Source organism: Leptodactylus fuscus, chromosome 7 (assembly GCF_031893055.1).
Source record: "Leptodactylus fuscus isolate aLepFus1 chromosome 7, aLepFus1.hap2, whole genome shotgun sequence".
In the NCBI taxonomy this organism is placed as follows: domain Eukaryota; kingdom Metazoa; phylum Chordata; class Amphibia; order Anura; family Leptodactylidae; genus Leptodactylus; species Leptodactylus fuscus.
The window spans coordinates 126,090,091-126,105,340 of NC_134271.1; the positions used below are offsets into that span (position 1 = coordinate 126,090,091).

The following is a 15,250-nucleotide window of genomic DNA, read 5'->3' on the forward strand; positions in this document are numbered from 1 at the left end:
TAACGAAAAGCATTCATGTAGACAAGGGCTTGTTTTCTGTGGGACAAGTATAGATGTTATTTAAAGGGGACCTCATGTACTTAAACACGTCTTGTATTACCTACCACTAGAAAGCAGACAGTGCTCTGAATTTCTTGGTATGCCCAGGCGCAGGAGATATCAGTGCCGAAACCAACAGCACTGATATCTTTCCACTGTCAGAAGAATGGGCCTTATAGCCTAGCAGCATCACTGGGCTGTAAGGAACGCAATCCTGAGGCAGGGTGTAATAGGCTGTCCTCTGTATAATATAGCCTGCACATGGTGTTTAGAGAGTGGCTCAGTTCTCTTCATTTACATGTATGTGAAATGTAAGGAAGAGGTTAACTAATCTTAAACCTGTGCTGACATGATGTAACCCTGAGGCTGCGTTCAGACGGAGTAATGCGCTGCTCATTCTGACACGTAAACACATGTCAAAGTGAGCACAGTAAAACGGAACCCCTTTGACTTCAAATGGTTTGGTCTTACACGCGCTTGCTACCCATTGAACTCAATGGGAGGCTTTTTTACCTATTGCATTCAATGTGATACGCGCGTATCACATTGAACACTATAGAGAAAAAAGCAGCCCATTCATTTCAATGGGGAGCGCTCGTATGCCGGCTCCCATTGAAATGAATGGGATCTGCTGTGTACGCGCTGATTCTGAACGTGCTTTACGTTCAGAATCAGCTCAGCGTATACTTAGTGTGAATGTACCCTTAAAGGGTATAAATAAAATCAAACAACCATATATTAAAAAAAAAACAAATCTTTATGTACAGACAACAGAACATACACACGATAAAACATGACGAAGTCAGCAATTGCCTCTGCAACCAAAGTATAAGGAAATCTAACCAAACCTAAAAGGCAATTGTTACCTGCAGCTGCTTCACAAAAAGTGAATGCGAGTAAAATGTATTGTAAAGCATTGCTCCTTGTAAAGAAAAATCCTAAAAGAACTGTATGTGCTTACTACACCAACACATTGTAGACGGAAGGAAGACTGAACTGTGCATAACTGTCATTCAGTAACAAACGTATGTAAAATATGCTTAGATTTCTTTAACGTTACTTGCAGAGGCAAAGATACACGTGCACAAAACAGTAAGAAAAATGGCGCAATACAAAGAAGTGTATAAAATGAGCAGATTCACAGTTTTCCATGCTACAGACTGCTTCAACCACATCAGTCCCAACAAGGAATCCATGCAGGTCCTGCTGGCAGAAAATGGGTTCAATGCAGGGGAGTTAAAGGTATGAACGTATGCTTTCCAAACCCTTTAGGCACTTAAACTCGCTCCAATTTTGGCCAATAAATGTGGTAAATGATAAAAATTAAAAAAAAGTGTACAGCAGCATTGAGGATATTCTTTGAGTCTTTGAACCAGAAAGCCAAGATTTCATCGATCACAACAGACCCGGAAGATGTTCACATGCAACGACTGACTGTATGGTCTGCAACTCCCTCCAAGCAGCAAGAGCAATGAAGTCCGATAGACTGCCGCTTGTCGCTTCGCAAAAGAAAAGATGGTCGGTGCACCACTTAATGTAGGGAAGCTTGTTTGGGTTTAGGTATTGCTGTGTAGGGGGAAAATAAAAAGGGAGGAGGGCAGGTAGTCGTATATCATCAAGACGGGTCAGCGGAATCCGCTAGATCTCGTTGCTCAAAATATCTAAGTGAAGAAAGAGAAAAATAAGAAACTGCAATGGCATATTAAAAAGGACATCCTAGCTATGCCCGGGCTATTCTACACTGTATACCAATAAGTATTTGGACCCCCATGTAAATGGAGATCTCTGCGGTGGTGATGTACGTCACGCCTTCCACCGTTAAACAGGAAACGGCATTGGCATTAGTCGCATGCAAGATGGCACGAAGAGCAGAGTTGCCCGATTTCGAGAAAGGGGTAATTGTGGAGTACCACGGAAATGGTCGATCCTTAAAGGGATCCCATCATTAGAATCCATTTGTTCCTAACTAACACATAGGAATAGCCTTAAAGAGGTATTCCCATGTCCTAGTGTTCAAATCCCGCCAAGGGCAAAAAAACCATCTGCAAGGAGTTTGTATGTTCTTCCCGTGTTTGCATGGATTTCCATCCTATATTCCAAAAAGACATACTGATAGAGAAAAATGTACCTTGTGAACGCTATGTGGGCTCACAATCTACATTTAATATAAAAAAAAAACCAAAAAAAAAAACAAAAAAAACAGCATCCCCAGTGCTGCGCGAGAACTCTCCAGTGCCGCCTCCATCTTCTTCAGGAACCAGCCTCTATGCGTTGTCTTACTGCCTGGCTTTCATTCTACGCATGCACAATTGGCTCTGCCAGCGGGCCTCTGGCAGAGCCGACTGCACCTGTGTGTGACCATTTTTTTTTTTGTGGCCACTTACTACAAGAGCTCGCGTAAGCGGCCACAAAAAAATGGTCACCCACTGGCAGAGCAGATTGTGAACGCGTACAAGACTGAAAGCCACAGGCCGGAAGACGATGTGTAGAGGCCGGTTCCTGAAGAAGATTGAGGTGGCGCTGGAGAACTCACTTGCACAAAGACGGAAAACGGAATATATACCGAACAGTGCGGAGAAGACATCTTAAGGCAGGAGAAGAATAGCCTTTCTTAAGGCTATTCCTACGTGTTAGTTAGAAAAAATGGGATTCTAATCATAGGATCCCTTTAAAGGGACATAGCAAGCGAACTGAATTACCCAAAATAAACAGTGGCCTATGTGATTACGAAGTGGAAGGTGAACAGTGATTGCCAGAATGTGCCCCGAGTTAGCAGACCCCCGAAACTGGGAGATAGAGACCGACGAGTGCTGGCCAGAGAAACCGCACGCAACTGATGGCTCACATACACCAGGAGTGTCACCAGGCATCCGGGAGTATTGTGTCACTCAGTACCATCCATAAGGAAGCATCTCCTGGGGTCTACCAACTATTGCTTAGGAAGAAATGTGGTTTTTCTATCCTACCACAGGGGTCCAAATACTTATTGGTGGACAGTGTATAGTAAGCCAACCCCCAGTACTGGATTCACATTAATAGGGTTTTCCAAACTTTTATGACAGATGATCTATCTGTAGGATAACGGATGATCCGCAAGGGTTTGAGACCCAGGACTTCGACAGTTCAGATGTTTGAATAGCAGCATTCCCATAGTGTCGCTCCCATTTGCAGACCATGTGACATCATGGGCATCAGTCGGGTGGACTGGTTGCAGTTCAAGTAAAGGGGCTATGCTGCAATACCATGCACAGTCACTAAATAAATGTAAGGCGCTGTGCTTGGATTTCAAAGGGGCTGCAATGTTTTACAAAACATCTGCTCAGTGGGGGGCTATGGGTGTGGACCCCGTCAATCTTTAATTTTTTCATCTCTGGAAAACCACTTTATGCTGAGGCCCCACTTTTTTTTTTTAATAAATAAGTCAATCACTAAAAAGGATGGGAAAGAACATTACTAGAGATGAGCGAACAGTGTTCTATCGAACACATGTTCGATCGGATATCAGGGTGTTCGCCATGTTCGAATCGAATCGAACACCACGTGGTAAAGTGCGCCAAAATTCGATTCCCCTCCCACCTTCCCTGGCGCCTTTTTTGCACCAATAACAGCGCAGGGGAGGTGGGACAGGAACTACGACACTGGGGGCATTGAAAAAAATTGGAAAAAGTCATTGGCTGCCGAAATCAGGTGACCTCCATTTTAGACGAATAGTGGATTTCAAATCCGGGTCATATGAGAATGTGAACTTTGTGACTATGAGACAGGGATAGCTGTACAGGCAGGGATAGCTAGGGATAACCTTTATTTAGGGGGGAATGTTATTAAAAATAACTTTTTGGGGCTCTATCGGGTGTGTAATTGTGATTTTTGTGAGATAAACTTTTTCCCATAGGGATGCATTGGCCAGCGCTGATTGGCCGAATTCCGTACTCTGGCCAATCAGTGCTGGCCAATGCATTCTATTAGCTTGATGAAGCAGAGTGTGCACAAGGGTTCAAGCGCACCCTCGGCTCTGATGTAGCAGAGCCGAGGCTGCACAAGGGTTCAAGCGCACCCTCGGCTCTGATGTAGGAGAGCCGAGGGTGCACTTGAACCCTTGTGCACCCTCAGCTCTGCTACATCAGAGCCGAGGGTGCGCTTGAACCCTTGTGCACACTCTGCTTCATCAAGCTAATAGAATGCATTGGCCAGCGCTGATTGGCCAATGTATTCTATTAGCCTGATGAAGTAGAGCTGAATGTGTGTGCTAAGCACACACATTCAGCTCTACTTCATCGGGCTAATAGAATGCATTGGCCAGCGCTGATTGGCCAGAGTACGGAACTCGACCAATCAGCGCTGGCTCTGCTGGAGGAGGCGGAGTCTAAGATCGCTCCACACCAGTCTCCATTCAGGTCCGACCTTAGACTCCGCCTCCTCCGGCAGAGCCAGCGCTGATTGGCCGAATTCCGTACTCTGGCCAATCAGCACTGGCTAATGCATTGTATTGGCTTGATGAAGCAGTGCTGAATGAGTGTGCTTAGCACACACATTCAGCTCTACTTCATCGGGCTAATAGAATGCATTGGCCAATCAGCGCTGGCCAATGCATTCTATTAGCGTGAACTGAGTTTGCACAGGGGTTCTAGTGCACCCTCGGCTCTGCTACATCAGATTGCTACATCTGATGTAGCAGTGCCGAGTGTGCATCAGATGTGTAGTTGAGCAAAACTGACTCAGCACTGCTAAGTCTGCATTCGCATAGGAATGCATTGGCCAGCCTTCGGCCAATCAGCGCTGGCTCTGCCGGAGGAGGCGGAGTCTAAGGTCGGACCTGAATGGAGACTGGTGTGGAGCTATCTTAGACTCCGCCTCCTCCAGCAGAGCCAGCGCTGATTGGTCGAGTTCCGTACTCTGGCCAATCAGCACTGGCCAATGCATTTCTATGGGGAAAAGTTAGCTTGCGAAAATCGCAAACTGACAGGGATTTCCATGAAATAAAGTGACTTTTATGCCCCCAGACATGCTTCCGCTGCTGTCCCAGTGTCATTCCAGAGGTGTTGGCATCATTTCCTGGGGTGTCATAGTGGACTTGGTGACCCTCCAGACACGAATTTGGGTTTCCCCCTTAACGAGTTTATGTTCCCCATAGACTATAATGGGGTTCGAAACCCATTCGAACACTCGAACAGTGAGCGGCTGTTCGAATCGAATTTCGAACCTCGAACATTTTAGTGTTCGCTCATCTCTAAACATTACCTGCCAACTAGACAGATGAACAAATTTAAAGCTGACACTCTCTCATCTTCCCTGTGTTCCTGCAAGCAAGAAAAATATCATTTAAAAAAAAAAAAAAAACCCAGGGTGTGAAGAACTTCTAATGATATTTTACAATCTACAATAATATAGGCCTTCATACCACGCCAGCTCTGACTTGTGAGCATCTGCGTGCCAACTGTCTAATAAGTGAATGGGCTTCTGGAAGCAGGGGTTTTTCCAAACTGGCAAGCAAGGCATACAGCCATCGACCCTGTTGGATAAAATAAATAAAATCATCATTTGTGATGGTGAGTAAAGAGATTTAGTAATATCAAATGCAATTTTTAATAATTTTTTACCAGTTCTGGAGTAAAATCTCTTTCTTCAAACCAGTTCACCAGGTATTCCAATACACTTGTAACAGTAGACTGAACAAAAAACAACAAAAAAAAATTCTTTTAAAACAATGAAAGCACTTCAATATGCGATCAGCAGGGAGTCTTGGAAAGCCACAACACAATGTTCAGATGAGCGCTATGGACACTGCAACGCAAACAGTTTGTTGGCGCTGATTTTGACGCAAAAAACTCAGTGTGCACTGACCCTTGGTGACTGTGCTTGGAAATGCAGCTCAGCCCCGATTGCTCAAAGGGCTTGTACACAAATAGGCCATGTGCCCTAGGAACAAGAAGTCACTGGCCAGTACAGCTTTTACAAGTGGTTCCGAGTGTCACCCCCCCCCCCTCACAATATGATACTGATGATTTATAGTAAGGATTAATATTTAATCCTGCGAGCCCATTTAAAACTGTGGCCACATGAGGCGTAGTCACAAAAGGTAAAACCTCTATTACAAAGGTACATGCAGATAACACAGGATCCACCATTACCAATGGTCACAGCACATTTGCGCCTTCATCAGGCACAGTGACCTCTATACAGACTTACAGACAACCGCAGTAATACAAACTCCTGAAGTGCTATTTGTATTGCAGACCAGCAGCTCCAGCAAGATGGCTGCTAAGAGCTCGTTCACATCTGCGCCCGGTCTCCGTTCTGCAGGTTTCCATTTCCTGCACAAAACAGAGCAGGAGACGGAAACCTGCAGGACTCTTTCATACCCATTCATTTGAATGGGTTTGAAAGATGTCCGGCCGTGAGCGTTTTATGCTCTCCGCCGCGAAACCGTTTTTTTTTTTAACCGGACACAGAGTTGGACATGCAGTACTCTGTGTCTGATTTAAAAAAAAAAAAAAAAAAACAAAACACGGTTTTGCGGCGGAGAGCATACAACGCTCACGGCTGTACCCGGTCTGACAGCTTTCCATCTTCTGCATGCAGACCCGAACGCTAGGGTGAACCTAGTATCACATAACTATGTACAATTTATAATAAACAAAAGGCAAACTTACAATCATCATAGGACTCGCTAGTCACATGGTTTCACTGCAATTTAGAATAGCAAGGACCCTACAACTTTGAACCATATGAGCTATAGACAACTTTAAGGGTTCATTCACACAGTTTTTTGGCGAGAATTTTGGCGCTGTAAATCCACGTGGAAAGAAAGCCTCCCATTGACTTCAATGGGAGGCTTTCTTACCACATGGATTTTCAGCGCCAAAATCCTCGCCAAAAAAACTGTGTGTGAATGGATCCTTAGAGGATCTTTCACCAATGCATGTTCTTAGCATCTATTGATGGCTCCACCGATTCCAGCACAGTAAGGGTCCATTCATACTAAGTTTTTTGGCGAGGAAAAAATCCACTTCAGGAATTAGGAAATTTGCCAATTCCACGTGGATTTGCCGCCTCCCATTGACCGTGTTGGTTTTTGCAGGCAGAACCCATAGAAGTCTATGGGGAGGCGTTTTTTCAACGTGGATTCTGAGACAGATTCAGCGGCAAAATCCTCGCAAAAAAAAACAAAAAAAAAAACTGTGTGAATGGACCTTTAGGGTCAATACAAACGGAATTTTTTTGCGCCGATTTTGACGCTGAATCCGCCTCAAAATCAGCCTCCAAAAAAAGCCTCCCAATAGAGTTCTAATGAGAGGCTTTTTTGGAAGTTGATTTTGAGGCAGATTCAGTGTCAAAATCAGCGCTAAAAAACTCCGTGTGCATTGACCCTTAGAATTTTCTCTCTAGGCCCCACCATTTCTGAGCAATCAGTGGTTAGTTAGTTGGTATCTGATTTGTTATGTAAGCTCTGTAATGTCAGAAGGACAGTGTCAGGCAGGGGGTGCGATTCAGGCCGCCAGTGCCAGAGCTCAGAATCACACCCCTTGTCTGCTCCTGCCTGACACGGCACTCCTGACAGTACAGAGACTAAATAGTATATCAGGGACCAAAACTAACAGCACTGATTGCTCAAGAATTGTGGGGAACAGAGGAAAATTCCATCTGTTCTGGAATCTGTGGAGCAGCATTTATTAACAGATGTAAAGATCTGGACTAGTTGGAGGAAATTCCTATTTAAGCATTTTCATAATAAACTTGTATGATAAAGTTTCTATAACAACAAGAATTTTTTTTTCTCCAGTATTCCAGCAAATTTAGTTTGAGCACATTCAATGTATATCTTACCTGGCTCATTCGACTGACAATGCTCAGCAAAGGAGGGAACCCAACCTGAAACGATGACACAAAAACATAAATGAAATGTACTGGCAGCCTTACAAGATGCCAGATGAACGCTCATTGGCCAATCAACCCCATAAAATTAGAAAAGGGAATATACTGTCTAAATATTGCTAGAGAGAGATTTAAAGGGATCCTATCAGTCAGACACAATTTTTTTGTAGGTACCATGTCGGAATAGCCTTAAGAAAGTACCTACAAGAAAGGCTATTCGTCTCCTACCTTTTGTTGTCTTCTCCGCGCCGCCGTTCGCCTACAATCCCGGTTCTTGTCGGTATGTAAATGAGTTCTTTCGCAGCACTGGGGGCAGGCCCCAGCACTCAGACAGCACTAGGGGCAGCTCCAATGCTGCGAGAGAACTCTCTCCAGCGCCACCTCCTCTTCTTCTGCAGCGTCATCTTCAACCTCTTCTTCCGGCGATGGCTTGTAACTTCTAGGCCTTGGGCAGAGCAGACTGTGCATGACCACAGGCCACGAGAAAATGGCCACTTGCACAGTATTGCAAGTGGCCATTTTCTTGTGGCTGTCAGGCACACACAGTCAGATTTGCCCTAGGCCTGAGGCCTAGAAGTTTGAAGTCACCACCAGAAGAAGACGCATGAAGACCCCATTCCTGAAGAAGGTGAGGCGGCGCTAGAGAATTCTCTTGCCGCACTGGGGACGCCCCCAGTGCTGTTTGAGCGCTGGGGACTGCCCCCAATGCTACGGGAGAACTCATTTGCATACCGGCGAAAACCGGAATTTCTATGGAATGGCGGCGCGGAGAAGATCTCTAAAGGTAGGAGAAGAATAGCCTTTCTTAAGGCTATTCCTACGTGTTATTGAGAAGAAAAAGCATTTTAATGGGATAGGATCAATAGGTTATGAATATCCTTGTAACAAATGAAAGAGCACTTTCCTCCTGATATATACAAGATCTTACCTTTATATAATCTATCCCTGGGTTTTGGTTTTCAGTGTTTAGTGCAGCCGCCAGGTCAGAATATAACCTCTCGCCCAAACAGAACTTCTTCCAGCTCTCCTCATCCTCTGTGCTTGGCTGCAGATAGAACAGACGCACTGTTAGAAATGCACAAGTCCGGTTTACATTATATTAGAATTGGAGATCTGAATATACTGCATTGGCATAGAAGAAACAGGTTATATACAGTCACAGATCAACATCTTGTAGGACCTTTATATGGTATTCTGGGACCAGTTTTGATGGACTATGATAAAGATAGACAAAGAATTACAACTGGTGGTGGTCTGAATCTTAGCACCTCTGCTGATCAGCGACTGCCCTTCCCTTACCCAAGCAGTAGAACCAGGAACAGCCATACCCATACGGCACTGAGTAAACAATGAAGTGGCCCCTTCTTTTAGCTTATGGGCAAAAGGTGCCAAAAAATTGGACTCCCAATTATCAAATGGCAATGATCAATGCTGATTATTTACAGATTCTGCAAATAACTAATAAAGTTACCCATATACCCCACCCAGTGCTGCAACTGGTATATTGCAGATTTGGCTGGTCCTCTACTATATAAACTGACCTTTTAAAGAGGTTTTGTCACTACAGATAGAGCATAAGGATAGGGGTGTAAGTGTCAGAATGCCCATAAGTCTCCCTGGATCATTGGTCGTTCATGTGGAGGACACGGGGACGTTTGGTTAAATAAGCATTGATTGCTCAGGAATAGTGGGAACTAGAGAGAAAATTCCAGCTGTGCTGGAATCAGTGGAGCAGCAGCTATTATCAGATACTAGGAACCTAGGAGTTGGTGAAGGCACTCTAACAGGGAGTTTACATCAATAATTATTAAAACTATAGGAACAGGAAGGCACTCACCATCATTACATTACTGTCAAGGGGTTGGGATTTCCAGTGGCTCCTGTGCTTGTTGAGACTCTGAATAAAACATATGTACGTAAAACAGTGTGCAAATCCAGCAATTTCATTAAATACAGTGAAGTCTTGTGAAGGCGATGAACCAACATCGAAAAGGGTGATATATATATATATATATATATATATATCTTAAAATAAAGCACAGAAGACAAAAAGGCTAGTGCCCATAATACACGGTGGAATGGATAATCTGGTCTGGATACAGTAGGCCAGCTCATGGTGGTCTTTTGGAGAGATTTCCCTGCATACGTGTGTGTAAAATCTGATTAAAATTGTCCCAATGTTGAATGAGCTAAGGATGAGAAAGAAGGCACGTGTAAAGCCTGGTATAATAATGCTGCTCAAAGTGGGTACCAAGAGGTGGCAAGAGGACAGGGGCAGCTTACAAACCCCTATGGACCCCAAAGGTTGTACAAAAGAGTTTGTTAACGTATCTTTTGGATCTCGCCTTCGGCATTGACTTACCTGTCGTACAGCGGAGAACTGAGCTACCTGCTGTTGCTGCCATCGGAGACTAGGTGAATATCCTTCAGGAGCAGGCTGGCATCCAGACAACTAAGAGAAGAGTAAAATGACTCCATTAAAAGGTGAAATTTGAGCTAAGCATGTATGTTACCACCATTTGTGATAAAATAGCAAGTGACGCTGTATAAATAAAGGAGTTATCCAGCTCTGACCACATATCAGCGCTGCCTTAGAGAAATGCAAGGGAGAAATGACCTGACTTGCGCTGCAGGTTTCACGGGTAGCTTACTGTGCAGATAGCCCGGGTATCAACCTTTGCAATGCACAGGCTGAAATCTGCTGCAATAATCAACATGCTGTGTTCACAACCTCCAGAGCAAGACACCTTGCACTACAAGTTGTTCTTTTTTTTTTTTTTTTTTTTTTTTTTTGGGGGGGGGGGGGGGTGGGGGTGTTTGTAGCGTGTGCATTTCTGTTTTTTTCTGTCAAGATGGGGCTGAGTGTACATTAACGAGGAATAAAATGAACTTTTTTGATTTTAGCAAATGGTTGCAATAAAACAAAGAGTGAAAAATTTCAAGGGGTCTGAATACTTTCCGTACCCGCTTTATGGATAAGCAAAACAGGTTCACAGCGATTGAAGGGGGAGGTTGTATTCTCTTCACAGGGAATGGAGAGGCCAAACTGCAGACATGTGGAGTCTGTCAGGGGAATCAACCCCTTACCTCTGCTCTGTGCAAAGGACTGAACCATTCTGCAAATCTCACAATGTAAGAAAGGTCTTCTATGCACTTGCATCTACTTCTGACTGCTTACGTGATCACATAGATTTTTTCCCCCCTGTATTTTAGCTGCTTTTCTGCTTGTATTTACAGTTCAGTGTCCCTGCATGTCCTATATTGTGGTCACTTTGGGTTTTCTCAGTAATTTGTTACCTATTTTACAGTTACTCCTGGCAAAATGGCAGAACAGCATCAGTAATGGATAGGGGAGGGGAGGGGGGCAGACTGCTCCTTATTTTTACACGCCCATAGCCTGAGAGACATGTAAAATGTGCTGTAGCAAAATTTGCAGCAAATTCTAGGCATGCCGCAGGTTCCTAAAGATATTGCCCAGTTTTGTTTTGTTTTTTTAATGGCCTATCATCAGGATAAGTCATAAGTATGTCTTTGGTGGGGGTTGAAGTCAGCCCCCACACGGATCAGCTGTTCAAAGTTGCTTCTGTTCTCGTACTATACTGTGCACAGGGTCAGAAGTAGAATGCTTTGTGCCATATATTGTGGCCAGGCACAGTTACCGCAGCTCTACTCCCAGTGATGTCAATGATTATTTAGATTTGGACTTACCGCTATACTGACGGTTTGCTTCTTTCTCAGCTTTTTAGGATCAATCTGAGCAATGACTACATCAGGACATCGTGCGGCCTCAATCCTAGAAGAAGATAAGAATATACAGGGTGTAGTTACTGCATTGAAAGCAATGTCCCATTCAGAGTTAGGCTGGTCTTACACGACTGTACTGAATTTACGGTCCGCAAGTTGCTGATCAGCCACATGCGCCCATAGAGTTCTATGGGCGAGTCCGTGCACTGCCATGAATTCACGGCCATTACGGACCTGCTCTATTCAGTGCGGAGGCCCGGCACACCACAGATAAAATATCCGGTGGTGTAAGAGGTCGCATTGAATATAATGTGTCTGCAATTGAAAACCCTCATTTGCGGACTTACATTACGGCCGTGTAAGACCAGCCTTAAGAGTAGGCCAGTATCACCATGGTTTCGACACGGAGTGCCCAGGGATCACTAGAATAGGCCATAAAACCCCCACTTCCTCTACGCTCTATACCGTTCCCCATCGAGGCGTTCATTAGAAACCAGTGACTTCTGGCTGATGAGGAAATCGGTAGCTCAGTCTGCCAATCCCATAAACCACTAGGGGACCCATTCTGGAACTTAAGGCGGACAATACACTACATGAGTGCCTGGTTCCTTGTACATCAGTATGCCCTACAGGGGGTGGGGGTTTTTGAAACACACAAGTCATATCAGTAGGTTCATCAGTGTCAGACAAATCCAGGAAACTCACACAACCACAATAATGCATGCATGCTCCATTTCAAATCAAGACCCCAGAGCAGCAGGATAAGGGCATGGTCACCTATTGAGAGTTTGACATAAATTGCAGCACATAGTCCACACCAAGATCTGCAGCAAATCCAATAATGCTGTACAACTCAGAAGGGGGAGAGGGAAATGGAATAAATAACACTAAGTAGCATGGTGCCTATTCCTGCAGATTCTGAATGCAGAGCCAGCAGGTACAGCCCATATAGGGTTAATCCTGAAGCACAGCCACTGCAGTTTATATAGTGGGGCAGAAATCCAAGTATTGTTGGCCACTGATCATGTAGTAAAATCCATGGAGCATTTCCAGTATGCAGATCTGACATGTGTGACACTTCCAGTAACCACATACTATTGCATCTCCCCCCAGATTGTCCTACTGTACTCATTGACAGTAAGTCAGATCCTCACAATGACACCAGAATGGTGCACTGCACTGTATACCACCTGCACATAAACACAGCCTGCACGTGTGACGTCACTGCACCCATACGTGACGTGAGCACTTACTGCACCCGCCTCAGGTACTCCTGCGGGGTCCGAGGGGGCACTGCAGGGTCGAAGTCCTCGGTCAGGTCGCACTCGCCCACCGGTAGGAGCCGCGGCATCAGCTCCTCCGGCCCGGAGTCCATGCTTGCCCGGCAGCGTCGGCAGCGCCTGCACGTACAGGACTGTGGGTGGAACGCACGATACAAGGGCGCCGCTGATTGGCTGCTCTCTATTTAAAGGGCGCGCTTTCCCTTTCGCTCTGTACACATTACTAGAGTTACATATAAAAGTCGCATATGCGTTTCCAAGCTGTGGTCTATAGTGCGGTATTGGAATGTGCAGTGTGAATGGGTGTATGTGTGGTTTGGCTGTAGTACTACAAGTCTCAGGAAGCCAGCGCGGTTGTTATGGTGCTCGGGTCATGTTTGGGCTGGTGGCGGGGTGAGGGGAGGGGGAGAGAGGTGTGTGCTGAGCGCTCTGCCCGGGCTCTGACCCGTGTCTGTGCGAGGCTGCAGCTGTCAGTCTCCGCTACTTGACGTGGCACTGGGCGCCGCCATATTGGTGACGTCGTGAGGTGCTGCTGCTGCTGCTGCCGGCCGCTGAGAGCTGCAGGAGCTGAGGGAGAGGTAAGTGAGGGGGAGCGGGAGGTGGCGGTAGGTACACGGCCTGTGAGGGGTGTTCTGTGCAATGTCCTGGCACTTCTGCAGTATTACCTCCGGGAACCTCCTGCACTTCATGCCTGCTCATTCATTGGGTGGCAGTGCCAGTCTGGAGCTTGGGGCACCGGTGCCCACACTGTAAACTTTACCCCTTGGTTGTTGTCTTTATAACAACTGCCCCCTTATGGAAAGCGAGTGACTGTAATTAACTCCAGCCCCTCTCTGCTCTATAAAGGGGTGCCCTGGAAATTACAAGTATCTAGAAGAAGAGTGTGGGGGCCCCTGTGATCGCAAGAATTGGGGGGCGCCATGTACCCCTGCCTGAACGCTGCCACAAGCCTGGCGCTCATCTCCTTCACCGGTGCCATAGAGGTAACCGGAGCTGCCGCCAAAAAGTTTTGGGACTGACACAGATTTAGGTTTTCACAAAGTTTTTTGAGATGTTTTTACACTTTTATTGACAATTACATCAGGTTTATACAAAGATTCAATATTTCCACTGCTGACTCTTATTTTTCAAGACGTCTGCAATTCGCCTTGACCTGCCGGATATGAGATCTAGGTTATAGCCTGGCTGGTGGAAGTCCTTATAGGTTGTTATAGACTTGGATAAGATTGCACCTGATTGAAGGTTTTACCACCTCGTCTTATCTGTCTGTATACAGTACAGGCGGCTGAAGGACTTTAAGATACACTGTTCACTGAAGAGGGGGAGGGAAGTAAATAATATGTTAGAAAAGTTATTGTCATATCCCGAACCATTGGGTTATGACACTATTTATAAAAAAGTTTTAAAAGTTTAGGTTCACTTTAATACAAAGAGGCAGAACCGTTCTCCGAGCGTTGCACCACTTAGTTTCTGGTCAACACATTGAGTGACTGGTGTACAGAGTCTTAGGGCTTATTCACACAACAGAATTTGCTGCTGATTTTGGGGCGGGTTTCACTCCAAAATCATTAGCAGAATCCACCCACATTTTGCCTCCCATTGAAAACAATGGGAGTCCGAGATCTGAGCAGGACGTAGAAAAAAAAATAAAATTGTGCCGCGACTTGAGACAGCCGTTTGGTCAGACCCACTCATCTGGGATGTCTCACGTGTCTGCCTCAAATGTCTCTTCATTTTTTTCTAGTATGAAGAGAAACCACAACAAGTGGTAAAATGAGCATAGTAAACACAACACGATCCCCATAGACTTTCTATGAGCCTGTACACTACTCACTCTGTTCTCCAACGTAGGCCAGACATAAAAGAATAACATTCAACTGATGGGTTTTACCTTATTTTCACAATCTCAGCACCTGGTTTCCAAAACCTCAAAATGTCTTATGCTTGGTTCACATCTGCGTCTGTATTCTGCCCGAGGAGAGTCCACATGAGGACCCCCCCCCCCCAATGGAATACTGAACGCAACTGCAAGCGGTGTGCAGTGAAAGAACACGGACCCCATAGACTATAATGGGGTCCGTGTGCTTGCCGCGCGCTGCCTGCACGAATCATGCGTACAGGAAAGTAGATTGTGATCTACTTTCCTGCCCGCATGATCACTGCGGAGATCTGGCGGCAAGCACACGGTCCCCATTATAGTCTGTTGGGTCCGTGTGCTTTCTCTGGCACACCGCTTGCAGTTGTGTTCGGTATTCTGTTCAGGGGGGGTCCTCCTGCGGACTCCCCCGGACGAAATACAAACGCTGATGTGAATG

General features: G+C 45.5%; 2 protein-coding genes across 2 annotated transcripts in view; one reads left to right on the top strand and one right to left on the bottom strand.

Moving 5' to 3' along the window:
• Nucleotides 1-806: 806 nt before the first annotated feature.
• GEMIN2 (gem nuclear organelle associated protein 2) lies at nucleotides 807-13,056 on the bottom strand. The gene is made up of 10 exons (XM_075281033.1): nucleotides 12,909-13,056; nucleotides 11,620-11,704; nucleotides 10,274-10,363; nucleotides 9,749-9,808; nucleotides 8,840-8,956; nucleotides 7,864-7,908; nucleotides 5,637-5,705; nucleotides 5,438-5,548; nucleotides 5,278-5,336; nucleotides 807-1,700 (listed from the first exon to the last, which is right to left on the bottom strand). Exons 1-10 carry the CDS (start codon nucleotides 13,028-13,030, stop codon nucleotides 1,655-1,657), a joined length of 804 nt encoding a protein of 267 aa, XP_075137134.1. The 5' UTR covers nucleotides 13,031-13,056; the 3' UTR covers nucleotides 807-1,654.
• A 393-nt stretch (nucleotides 13,057-13,449) lies between these two features.
• SEC23A (SEC23 homolog A, COPII component) overlaps nucleotides 13,450-15,250 on the top strand; it is a 61,385-nt gene continuing 59,584 nt past the window's right edge. Inside the window, exon 1 of the mRNA XM_075283052.1 lies at nucleotides 13,450-13,513. The gene's annotated coding sequence lies outside the window, so the exon portion shown is untranslated. The remainder of the gene's footprint in view (nucleotides 13,514-15,250) is intronic.